This window comes from Periplaneta americana, chromosome 17 (genome assembly GCF_040183065.1).
Source record: "Periplaneta americana isolate PAMFEO1 chromosome 17, P.americana_PAMFEO1_priV1, whole genome shotgun sequence".
In the NCBI taxonomy this organism is placed as follows: Eukaryota; Metazoa; Arthropoda; class Insecta; order Blattodea; family Blattidae; genus Periplaneta; species Periplaneta americana.
In genome coordinates, this window is record NC_091133.1 from 1,763,189 (window position 1) to 1,777,349 (window position 14,161).

A 14,161-nucleotide genomic window follows, 5' to 3' on the forward strand; every position below is an offset into this window, starting at 1 on the left:
TCATTTCACAGTATTAAGTATCTTGTATGGAATATTTATCTGAAATGCAGTGCCTGTGAAACCTGCAGAAAATCCTACTACTGTTGTGCAAGATATAGGAAGAGTTCTTGGTCCTGAAATTAAAGATGAATTTATTGATGCTTGTCACCGCCTGAAATCCAGGTCTGATACTCTAGTCCCTGCTATTGTAGTTAAATGCACTCATCGGTGGTTTAAAGAAGATATTCTGAAGCAACGAAGAGTGAAGCGTAACCTCAACACCCTTGATTTAGGCTATAACTTCAATAATCCAGTCTACATCAATGAATCTCTCTGCAGCGACAGGAGGAAACTCTTAGCCAAGGCTCGTGAAGCAAGAAGACTTAAAAACGCCAAGTATGTATGGACAAGAAACGGAAATATATTTCTCTGTCTTCATGATCAATCCCCTGTTTCCCAAATTAGAAATGAAATTGATATTACTAAATTTATTGAATCTCATTGAGAGCAGTAACTAATTTTACTATTTATTATCAGAATGTTAGAGGTCTTAAGACAAAAAGTAATGATTTTTTTAGTAGTGTGCTTTCTAATAATTTTACTTTAATAGCATTAACTGAAACTTGGTTAAATAATTCATTTTATAATTCTGAAGTAATTGATGACAGGTATATTGTTTTTAGGAATGACAGATCTCCTAATACTTCAAAGAAAAAACATGTAGGGGGAGTACTATTAGCTATAAAATCCTCATTCGAAGTTGAACGTATTTTCGAAATAGAAAATACTTTGGAATGTATTTGGGTTAAATTATTTTATAATCATTCGTAATATTTAATTTGTATAGTATATTTCCCACCCAATTCAACAACTGAAATTTACAAACTTTTTTGAAATCGCTTATAAAAATTATAAACATTTTTCTGACAGTAAAATTTTGATTTTTGGAGACTTTAATATACCTGAAATTATTAATGATATGTATGATCTGTCAAGAGGATCGCTTAAAGCAAGTGAGTTAATGAGATTTATGAATTTAAAATCGCGTAATAAAATATCTAATATAAACAATAGAACTCTTGATCTCATAATAAGCAATATAGACTATTTAGAGGTTGAAGAAGAAATTCCGTTTTCAGTACAGATAGATGTTAACCATCCTGCATTGTCTGTAACATTTAAATTAGTAACTCTGTCAGTCAGTCAATCTGGACAATATAATTTTCATAAAGCTGATTTTGAGAAATTATATATACTTGTACAACAATGTGACTGGACAAGTATTTATCTTTGTGAGGGTGTTGATCTTGGTCTTCATATATTCTATACTAAAATGTATTTTATTATAGATCAGTGTGTTCCCAGAACTAAACCATACAAAAATAAGTATCCTTTATGGTTTAATTATAATGTTTTAAAAAACTTAAAAGTAAAAGAAAAGTTTAGAAAGAAAAAACATATTTCAGAATATTATTTACTGATGTATCAATTTTATCGGAGTATCACGCAAAATGAAATGAAAAAGACTTATGATCAGTATGTCAATAAAGTAGACAGTACCATTTTATTTGATTCTAATAGTTTCTGGAATTTTGTTAAAGATAAAAGAAAAAACACAAATTACTTGCGTTGCATGGAATATAATGGGAAAAAATTGTCACTTTTGAATGAAATATGTGAAGGTTTTGTCAACTAGTTTCAATCTGTTTATTCTTCAACTGAACCCACTTATAATGTGGACCCTGTGTGTGATGTATCAACTGATATAGTCAATGATTGTAATCTCTTAAACATAATGTATTTTACACATGAAGATGTAAAATGTGCTATCAGAAAATTACGTCCCAAAAAAAAAAAAATCTGCAGGACTAGACTGTATACCACCTTATGCATTTAAGGCTTGTGCAGATAATTTAGTATCACCACTAACTAGTATATTCAATCTCATTATAAAACACAACTATTTCCCTAAAGAATGGAAATGTACAAAAATTACTCCAATATTCAAGTCAGGTAAAATTAACGAAATTTAAAATTATAGACCTATTGCAGTTTTATCAACACCAGCTAAAATATTTGAATCATTAATATATAAACAAATTTATACTTATGTAGCAAAATCAATTTCACATGATCAACATGGGTTTATGATTGGAAGATCAACTGTTACAAATTTACTAAATTTCACTCAATTTGTTTCAACCCAACTAGATAATAAATTACAAGTTGATGTTATTTATACAGATTTTCAGAAAGCATTTGATAAGGTTGACCATGATATTCTTTTATTGAAATTGAAACAATTTGGATTTTCTTTCTTATTGCTATCATTAATTAAATCTTACTTGAAAGGAAGAGTACAAGTTGTGAACTTTCATGGACATACTTCTAAGCCTTTTACGGTAAATTGTGGTGTGCCTCAAGGTTCCAATCTTGGTCCATTATTGTTTTTATTGTTTGTTAATGATATTGTGAATTGTGTACAACATTCTAAAATTTTATTATTTGCGGATGATATTAAATTGTATAAAGAAATCAAAACTATATCAGATTGTAAGCTACTTCAAACAGATATTACAAACTTACATATTTGGAGTATTAATAATAAATTGTTATTTAATATTAATAAGGTAGCCTATGCATATGACCTTTTCTAGATTGAAAAATACAATTAAATTTTCATATACTGTAAAATAGAAGCGAAAGTTTTACCAGCAGAAAATGAACATAGAGATTTAGGTATATTATTTAGGAGTAATTTTACATTTCATAGTCATATTAATAATATTATAAATTTGTCCTATAAAAGTTTAGGTTTTGTTATAAGAAATTAAATTAAAAGTCAAAACTATAATAATTTTGTATAATTCCATTGTTCCATCTAAATTAGAGTATGCTGCTGTTATCTGGAACCCAGTTACTAACAAATATATTCTGTTACTGGAAAAAATGCAAAATAAATTTTTAAAATGGTTATATTACAGACTTTATAATGATTATCCTACCTATGAAAGTTATGCTACAATGCTTCAACATTTCCATTTTACTAGTTTGCAAATTAGACGAAATTGTCAATCTTTAAACTTTCTTTATAAAAATATTAATAATAAGTTGGACTGTGTTGCTTTATTTTCTTATATAACATTTTATCGTTGTGTGAATGCAAGAACTAGGTAACTTGATTTTTCATATTTTGTGACATCGCCTATTTACTTATTTATTGCACTAAGGAATATGTCTCGTTTTCTTTTACTTATTTGTTACATTGGAAAATAGATGTCGCTGGTATCGTTCGATCAGTTACCTAGATCCTGGATTACATTTTGTGCGATTTTTGCTATGCTATAAAAGAGGTAACTAAAGAAACGAAAATTTCGAGTTACCTAGTTCTAGCATTCAGACGACGATATGCACCTAAGCTTAAAACGAAATTTCGAAATTTATTTTACATACCAAGGACAAATACTGAATCCCACAAAAATTCCCCAGTTTTCCAAATGTTACAGTTATACAATAAATTATATCCTCATCCGAATGTTGATATTTTCAATATGAATTTCTCTAGATACGTACAGAATTATTTGTTATCATATTTTACAGAATATTGTTATTAGTTAATTTGAAGCTATTGTCACACATTATTTCAATTTCTCTTTTTTTATTTCCCTCATTTCTATTTTGTTTCAGTTTTTAATAAGTGTATGTTTCCTTTTCCTTGTTTATGTTTTATAAATTAATTTGTTAATAGTGAACATTGTGATTGGGCTTTGACGTTATGTTCAACAACAAATGAATAAATAAAATAAAAATAAATAAATATTAAATTGTCCATTGAAATCGTTATATGACAAATGGGCACAAAAATTTGCAGTTTTGGTTCTGAAGTACTGGTATATAACGAAGCATAATATGAGAAGTGGTACTCGTACATCAACATAGGAAAATGATTGTTTTTCATTTAGGTTATGTTGCTATTTAATATCTCTGTAACATTCTACATGAGAATAAATTATAAATAGTAGTATCTCAGTTTGTCCTGCATATTCCTCAATCTTTGTTCGTATGCTAATCAACTCTTGCTAAAACGAAATACAATCTCTATATTCCTTACACGAGCAACACTTAAAACGAAATACAATCTCTACATTCCTTACACGAACAACACTTAAAACGAAATACAATCTCTATATTCCTTACACGAGCAACACTTAAAACAAAATACAATCTCTACATTCCTTACACGAACAACACTTAAAACGAAATACAATCTCTATATTCCTTACACGAGCAACACTTAAAGCGAAATACAATCTCTACATTCCTTACACGAACAACACTTAAAACGAAATACAGTCTCTACATTCCTTACACGAACAACACTTAAAACGAAATACAGTCTCTACATTCCTTACACGAACAACACTTAAAACGAAATACAATCTCTACATTCCTTACACGAACAACACTTAAAACGAAATACAATCTCTACATTCCTTACACGAACAACACTTAAAACGAAATACAATCTCTACATTCCTTACACGAGCAACACTTAAAACGAAATACAATCTCTATATTCCTTACACGAACAACACTTAAAACGAAATACAATCTCTACATTCCTTACACGAACAACACTTAAAACGAAATACAATCTCTACATTCCTTACACGAGCAACACTTAAAACGAAATACAATCTCTATATTCCTTACACGAACAACACTTAAAACGAAATACAATCTCTACATTCCTTACACGAACAACACTTAAAACGAAATACAATCTCTATATTCCTTACACGAACAACACTTAAAACGAAATACAATCTACATTCCTTACACGAACAACACTTAAAACGAAATACAATCTCTATATTCCTTACATGAACAACACTTAAAACGAAATACAATCTCTACATTCCTTACACGAACAACACTTAAAACGAAATACAATCTCTATATTCCTTACACGAACAACACTTAAAACGAAATACAATCTCTACATTCCTTACACGAACAACACTTAAAACGAAATACAATCTCTATATTCCTTACACGAACAACACTTAAAACGAAATACAATCTCTACATTCCTTACACGAACAACACTTAAAACGAAATACAATCTCTATATTCCTTACACGAACAACACTTAAAACGAAATACAATCTCTACATTCCTTACACGAACAACACTTGTGTGTGCGTGCGTGCGTGCTCTGTTATTTTTAAGGACTGTCTCCTGTGCTTCATGTAGTGTTCAAGCACTGATATGTACTACTGACTAGGGTGCAGCGCATAATATTTGAAAGTATTTTAAAAACAGCAAACATACACTAAGTCATCCAATGATGATCTCTCTCTTCCTCAGGAGGTGAATTCATTGAATCTATTCTCGAGAAAGGTAAAGGCAGAATGGGAGGACCAGAGCTGTTATCTCACTTCAGGGATGAAATTGAAAGCAAATGCAGTGCCACATAACTCCACCACGGTAAAGCATGAAGCTGAGGTACGTGGGCTTATGAAGTGTGCTGGCTCTCCTTCCAGTTTTTAAGTCGTATGTTGTTCACTACCTAACTCTGTCGATTTCCCCTGCAATGAAAACAAAGGTTAAAAAGTAACCATGATTAAATTCAATTCATAATGACTGGTTATTTAAACATGGTTAGCAGACACCTCATTTAATTAGGGTAAAGTCTGTGATTGTACTTACACATGACGAAAGCGTCCACACCTCTGCAAAGATGATAGTGAACACCTAAAAATGACTGCGATTATTCTGTTCAGCATTGTAACGAACGTATTCCATATCTTCGCGTTGCATTTCTTTACATACTATGGGTGCTATTATGTTTGTTGGTTGTATTTCTTTATTTTTCAGTGCTTTTAAGTAAAAACCTTAGAAAATTGAAAATAAAAAGCGCAAGTTGTTAGGCCTATATCCCAATATGAATCTGAAGTATTGATAAGACTTAATTACTAGATTTAAATACATTATATTAAAAAAATATGGATATCCATGAAGGAAAGTTATGAAGAAGATTATTGGAAATGTGTGTATGATCCAAGACCCCAATCAGGAAACTGGAATATCCTGAGATTCTTCCATTGTCTCTTTTTGTTCAGCCTACGATGTAGAAAAAGAGATACTCAAATGTTTCGTCGTGAAATAAATACCAGTTGCATACAGTAGAATCATATTGTAAGCCGCCGATTCATAGGTAGTAGTAGTAGTAGTTGTAGTCGTGGTGGTGGTGGTGATGGTGGTGGTGGTGGTGGTGCTGGTGATGGTGGTGGTGGTGGTGGTGGTGGTGGTGGTGGTGGTGGTGGTGGTGGTTTGCATTTACTGCAGTATTTTATACGGAGTTGAGGGTATGCTTTTCAACTTATTGAAAACTATCTTATTGAAACCTATTTTCAGGCTGCATTTGCACAGTCAAGTTCATAACTTCATAGCAATGAGTTTGTACTCGTACTGTATTTATTTTGTTGTCTCGCCTTTGAAATTTAATTGAAATAAGTATAATAATCCTTCAATAACTGTCTTATTAACCTAAGATTAATACAAAAATTACATTAGCTCATTACACAATCAAACGTGAGAAGCGCTTTCGCCAATTAATGGCATCTTCAGGTCTAGTAGCATATAGTGATACTATGAGCATAAAGACATAAGTAGAATGCCATTGTATCTAATTACTTCATAATATGCCCTTTTTTACAAAATTCTTCAATGAGCTCTATGTCACTTTTTCGGTTTCGTTGAGTTTTTCCTCAAACAAAGGGCCTTCCATGCTCAGCGGATTTCGAGACCCATGAAAATGCGTTCTTTTAATTTTCTTTCACTTCTCTTGGAAAACTTTGTCCTCAAGTACTCATAAACACCCCCGTTTTTCTCAATTGCTTTGAGAGTGTTTTTCACAAAACGTAACTTGATAGACAGTGATGGTAATAAAATTTTGGATGAACTTCACACTTTTCTGACCTAGCATTAAACGTCGCCTCTCTGAGGCGGTGGTGGTGGTGTAATAATTAACTCTGTCCCTAGAGTCTCACTCACATAAAAAACAACAAAATTTGCTATATCCTGGTTGCATTGTGGTTAAAAGTCCAATAGCTTTCCTGTCCTCACTTGTTTTCCAATTATAATCGTTGTAGTAACTCAGAAGAATATCTATCCACTTTCTTATATGTTTATGTCGTATTCACAGCATATGGCATGGGTACTGAAGGATAAATGTTCCCAATGTAAAGTAATACGGTTTTCAGACTTGATTGGAAGAGTCAACTAAGAGACAGAATAAATTCTCTATCCAACCGACACATTATTCATACTGATACTTCAGTGCCTGGCTTTAAGAGATTCCATTCTTATGATGGAGATCATAACAACTCAGCATGAGATTTTGTGAGATTTAAATCTCTACCTAACCGACACATTATTCATACTGATACTTCAGTGCCTGGATGTAAGAGATTCCATTCTTATGTTTGAGATCCTAACAACTCAGCATGAGATTTCGTGAGATTTAAATCTCTACCTAACCGACATATTATTCATACTGATACTTCAGTGCCTGGATGTAAGAGATTCCATTCTTATGATTGAGATCCTAACAACTCAGCATGAGATTTTGTGAGATTTAAATCTCTACCTAACCGACACATTATTCATACTGATACTTCAGTGCCTGGATGTAAGAGATTCCATTCTTATGATTGAGATCCTAACAACTCAGCATGAGATTTCGTGAGATTTAAATCTCTACCTAATCGACACATTATTCATACTGATACTTCAGTGCCTGGCTGTAAGAGATTCCTTCCTTATGATTGAGATCCTAACAACTCAGCATGAGATTTCGTGAGATTTAAATCTCTACCTAATCGACACATTATTCATACTGATACTTCAGTGCCTGGCTGTAAGAGGATTCCATTCTTATGATTGAGATCCTAACAACTCAGCATGAGATTTCGTGAGATTTAAATCTCTACCTAACCGACACATTATTCATACTGATTATTCAGTGCCTGGCTGTAAGAGATTCCATTCTTATGATTGAGATCCTAACAACTCAGCATGAGATTTCGTGAGATTTAAATCTCTCACGAGATGGCTTAGCATTTAATGTGAAATAAAACAGGATTTTCAGATTCTATATATTCGGAGTAAGAGTCAGGAATGAAACAAGTGCAGCCCCAGGGAAAAAGTCCGAACTTTCTCATGTGAGGTTCATTTTTCAGGTGGTGTTAGAATCGGAAGGAAATCGCTGTTCTTAACAGGCTATTGATTTATGGCAGCCGTGGATAGACTGTGGAATGTTTGTTCTTTGAAGAAAAATAAGAAATGTTAGCTAAACAGAAGTAACAGTGCCTCTCTTGTCGGAGAATTTATATATTTGCGAGACATCCTGGCTAACACCATGTATGTTCACAATCTGGTACCTCCCTAAAGGTCAACAACAGACTTCCCCGTTTGTGAGCAGTGTCGCCGCTGGGTATCCCTGATGAATATACACGTCAGTGTTTTGTCCACAGTCGAACGAATGTCGCGCTTACTAGTTACAACAAAAATGAATGCATTTACACATTCAGCGGACATGAATCCATGAATATGTCATTGTTTAATGTTATGAAAAATTTCATGTTGTTGATAGTCATTGAAACCAATTAGAAGATTGCAAGCATTTTATCTTTCCATTTATGACGTCTTTCTATTCATCAGGAAGAGAATCTATTGGATCTTCACTTGACTCAGATAAAGACGGAATGCTGTGATTTGACGTCACAGATCAAAGTTGAAGATGTTCCAGCGCCAATTAATTTTCCCATGGTGAAGAATGAATTTGAGGTGAGATAGCTTTTCTGCTTCCAATTCCTAACTCGTATTCCTTACCTTGGGTCACAGACGAGATTTGTCTTAAGCATCTTCTTGTATATTCGAGAGCCATATCACTGTTAGCTTTATGTCAGTATATACTTTGTGTTTTGATTACCTTTAATTTTAAGTTGAAAAATATTTTCTTACGACTTTTGCAATTTGTTTGGGATATAAAACGGAAAGATCTCTCGCCATAGCGCTGTCATCTAATGAGAGCTGCTTCGAATCTTTATGGGGAAGAAATTTTCTCATGAGGCCAGTAGTCAACTCTTAGGCCTCAGAGCTTTACGGGATTATTGTTGTTGTTATTATTATTATTATTATTATTATTATTATTATTATTATTATATTCATTGCTTAGGAGTAGTGGTCAGCGTGTTTGACTGCGAAACTAGCAGGCTCGGGATCGAATCCTGGTTGGGACTAGGTGCCTGGTTGAGGATTTTCCCGGGGTTTTCTCTCAACCAATTAAGAGCAAATGCTGGGTAACTTTCGATACTGGACCCTGGACTCATTTGGCCGGCATTCTACCTTCATTTCCATTCATCCTGCCTACTTCCATACTCATCTGCCATCTTGTCATACAGGGCAACACAATCCGACCTAATAGGTGCCCCAACCTCGGGATTTTTCGTCATAATCATGAAAAATAGGCACAGATGGCCACACTTCAATATTCACGGCGTTAAATAATAATAATAATAATAATAATAATAATAATAATGATAATAATAATAATAATAATAATAATAATAATTATTATTATTATTATTGTTATTACAGCTATGTGATTTTTCTTCTTGTTTAAATTATCATCTAAATGATCATCTTTATGGCAAATACTACGTACATTCCAAGTAGCAAATTCAAAATTCCACATGGAAGTATACCGATAAGTCGTTTGTCCCAAATAGATACCTTATTATTTGCTGATATTGTGTTTATGGCAACTTCAGAAGATAATTTACAGCGTTTGGTTTATAACTTTAATCAAATGGCAGAAAGTTTCTATATGGAAATTTCAACTGACAAATCTAAAGTGATGGCTTTTTTTTGGGAAAGGAACCAGTTCGTAGCAAAATTTGCATCAATAATAAGATCATCGAACAAGTTAAAAAATTTTAGTTATCTCAGTTACCAAATTTCATATGAAGAAGAAAAAGATTTGAATGAGAAAACTATTAAATTCAACAGAGCAATGGGGATAATTAATCAAATATTCAAACAAACCTTAGTACAAAAACACACGCGCACCAGAATTTATAAAACATTGGCCAGACCTATACTCTGTTTTGGTAGTGAAGCTTGGACGATTCGTAATATTGATTCACAAAGATTAACGGCGGCAGAAATGAGATTTATGCATAGTACAGCGGGATACACGAGAATGGATCACATTAGAAATTTTGACATTATGAAAGAACTGCAGATAGAACCGATTACGGAATACCTACAGAAATACAGACAAAACTGGAGATCACATGTCATCAGAATGCCTCATTCTAGAATTCCACTCCAAATTTTAAATTACCATCCTGTGGGTAAGAGATCCTTGGGCAGACCGTTCAAGCGTTGGCAAGAGACCGTAACGGGCCACTAGGCCCAATACATGCAAGGATGATGATGATGATTATTATTATAATTATTATTATTATTAATATTATTATTATTATTATTATTATTATTACAGTTAATATTATTATAAAGAGCAAAGTGTTGTAACTGTGCATTGTTATATTGCGGTTACTTTGTTAAAATATGCGAAAAGCTTTATGGTCTGCCACTAATGAAACAGTGGCGATTTTTAGTTGTTCTTAAGAAATTTTAAATGTTTGAGTATTGATGATTGTCATGTTCGTGGGCCTTGCATTACTTGTAGGTGACCTAAAATTTCTCTTCATTCCACTTTGGGTAAAGTTAGGACCATCACAACACTGATGCTGTTGCTTGTGCTCTTGTACCTCCGAACAGAGGAGTAATGAACTGCTCCACATCTGCACCAAGATTGAAATTTGTTAGGAAAGACTGTACGGTTTTCAGTATTGGACCCCAGCAGAGTAACTCTGTGCTCTAGAAGTTCATTAGTTGCAGTGTTTCTTTAATTTCCATTTCTCCTTGCAGAGAGAATCGTCTGACATGGAAGAATTCCGGCCCAAGCCATTGGAATGCTATGCCTGTGGAAGCTGCTTCTCGAAATGGGAAGGCCTCAAGGTGCACGCACGCCTGCACAAAGGCGAGAAATCATTGAAATGCATTGCCTGTGGGAAGAGTTTCTCCTCTTTTTCACAACTGAATAATCATGCACGCCGACATACAGGCGACAAACCATTTAAATGCGATGTCTGTGAAAAGTGTTTTTCGCAGTCTTCGAACTTGAAATTGCATGCACGCCTACATACGGGTGAGAAACCATTTCAGTGCGATGTTTGTGGAAAGAGCTTTTCTGTTTCAGCAAGTTTGAGACGGCATGCACTTGTACATAGTGGAGAGAAACTGTTCAACTGCAATATCTGTAAGAAAAGTTTCTCCAATTCTTCAAATCTAAAATTGCATTCGAGGCTACATACTGGTGAGAAACCGTTCAAATGCGACATTTGTAGTAAATTGTTTTCTGAAGCTGGACTTTGGAAACGGCATGTACGCGTGCATACTGGCGAGAAACCATTTAAATGCGATAATTGTGGAAAATGCTTTTATTTTTCCAAGCACTTGAAACGGCATAAACGTATGCACACTGGAGAAAAGCCATTTCATTGCGATATCTGTGGGAAGTCTTTTTCCGTTACGACACATTTAAAGCGGCACGCACGTGTGCACACAGGAGAAAAGCCATTCAAATGTGATGTATGTGGAAAAAGTTTTTCGCGGGCTTCGTATCAAAAAGTTCATGTACGTTTACATACGGGCGAGAAACCATTTAAATGTCATGAATGTGTAAAGTCGTTTTCTCAGTTGGGACACTTGAAAAGGCATGCCAGCGTGCACAAGGGCGAGAAGTCATTTAATCGCGATGTCCATGGAAAATGTATCTCGAAGTTGCAGTGTTTAATCACAAATCCAGGCGTGCTCACAGGTGAGGAGTCCAGAGATGTGATGTTTGTGGGAAGTGTTTCTCACTAACGGGTAAACTCATACCACATGCAAATCTGCAGTCAAATACGGATGTAGTTAATATGCCTCTCGAACTGTAGCAACACCGCAGTAATGTATGCTTAGGGAGCACTTAAAATATTGTCCATTTTCTTTTGTTTTGCATTAATGTAACTTTCACATGTAAGTAATATATTTGAAATATAGAATACAAATATTTATACTGTATTATATATACAGTCCACCACTTTGGATTAGTGATCAGCATGTGTGGCTGCGAACCTAGTAGGCCTGGAGATTTTTCCAATGTTTTCCCTCAAGCTATTAAGAGCAATTGCTGAGTAAATTTCGGCGCAGAACTTTAGGTTCATTCATTCTCTCTACACAATCCGAACTAATGGGTGCCCCAGCCTCAGAACTGACTTCTTCATCTAGGCAGAGGCTCAAATCGCTACTAAAAAAAAGTATGTTTATTCACAAATGTGAGACAATAGTACATGTGAAGAAATATATATATATAATATGACAAAATTGTGTCTAATAAACGATGTAGTATATCATAAAATTCCTCTTTATACAGAGTGAATACTAATTGCCGTCTTCGAAGACCGGAATGTGATAGGAGATCTTGTAGCCATGAAATTCGAGATAGGAACCGTCATGGTATGGTGATTATCAGGGAAAGGATTTATATGTAAATACATATTTACTTATAAAGCTAATATAATTTATATTTTGCATTATCTTTATGTTTCACAATGTGTAGGGTTGAAAAATCCTACTTTTATTTTCCATATTTTTCCATATTTTAGAGTTTAGTACATATTTTCGTTAATTTCCATATATTTTCCATATTTCATATAAAACAGTCCATATTATATTAGGTTTAACAATAAAACAAAACAAAATTCCATTAACTTTTAAAAATACATTTCAACAATAGAGATTTAAACACATGTTCAGTAATCCCTTTAACATCAGAGTTATTTGAAAATTAGCAGTCCTATCAACAATGGGAAAGTAAGTTACAAAACTGTATTAATTTAATTTAAAATTTTTAACAGACTTCAGTTGTGCAGCTCAACAGTTAAATGCCAGTCAGAGTACACATAGGTTCAGTTTTGTAAATCATACTATAAAGACGGTAAATATGCCAAAAGTACGTCATTCAGTCAATTTAAAATCAAAACTAACAAGTTACATTTCAGAATTTAAAGAAGATGGTTTATCAACTGACAATAAAATATTATTTTGTAATTTGTGTCAGTGTGCAGTATCATCTACACAAAAGTTCCTGGTGCAACAACACATTACAACTAGTAAACATCAGGCCAACAAACAACTAAATTCCAAGCAGAGACAATTGTTTTTAACACAACCAACAACATCGAATGTAAGATCTGAGTTTAACATCGACCTGTGCCGTTCTCTCATCTCTGCTGATATTCCTCTCTACAAACTAAAGAATAAGGTCTTCAGGGAATTCCTTGAAAAATATACTCAACATACAATCCCGGATGAGTCAACACTTAGGAAGACGTATGCTCCATCCATCTACGATGAGACAATACAGAAGATAAGAGATGAAATTAAAGATAGTTCAATTTGGGTTTCCATTGATGAGACTCCCGACAAAGAAGGTAGACTTGTTGGTAATGTAGTTATCGGTTTGTTAAGTGAACAATATTCTGAACGAATTCTTTTACATTGTGATGTTCTAGAAAAGTGCAATAACAAAACTATAGTTAAACTGTTCAACGAAGCTATGGGTATCCTGTGGCCAAAGGGTATTATGTACGATAATGTGTTATTCTTTATTAGCGATGCTGCCCCTTATATGGTCAAAGCTGGACAAGCATTATCTGTTGTATATCCTAAATTGACTCATTTTACTTGTGTGGCGCATGCATTTCATCGTGTGGCAGAAGTGGTCAGAGACAATTTCCCTAAAGTAGATTTGTTGATTTCATCAGTGAAAAAAGTATTTCTCAAAGCTCCCAGTAGAGTTAACGTGTTGAAAGAAATGTACCCTGAAATTCCATTGCCACCAAAGCCAATTTTAACTAGATGGGGTACATGGCTAGAAGCAGTTGAATATTATGCCGAACATATAGACTCTATTAACAATGTTCTCCTTGCATTGGACTCTGAAGATGCAGTCTCAATTGATACTGCGAAAACAGTTACCTGTGACATAAGTGTGAAGAAT

General features: G+C 33.7%; 1 protein-coding gene across 1 annotated transcript in view; it reads left to right on the forward strand.

Moving 5' to 3' along the window:
- LOC138692942 (zinc finger protein 235-like) overlaps positions 1 to 12,622 on the forward strand; it is a 39,068-nt gene extending 26,446 nt beyond the window's left edge. Inside the window, exons 3-5 of the mRNA XM_069816350.1 lie at positions 5,350 to 5,487; positions 8,707 to 8,832; positions 10,984 to 12,622. Of these exons, the coding sequence (XP_069672451.1) occupies positions 5,350 to 5,487; positions 8,707 to 8,832; positions 10,984 to 11,982 (1,263 nt within the window). The 3' untranslated portion in view covers positions 11,983 to 12,622. The remainder of the gene's footprint in view (positions 1 to 5,349; positions 5,488 to 8,706; positions 8,833 to 10,983) is intronic.
- Positions 12,623 to 14,161: the final 1,539 nt, after the last annotated feature.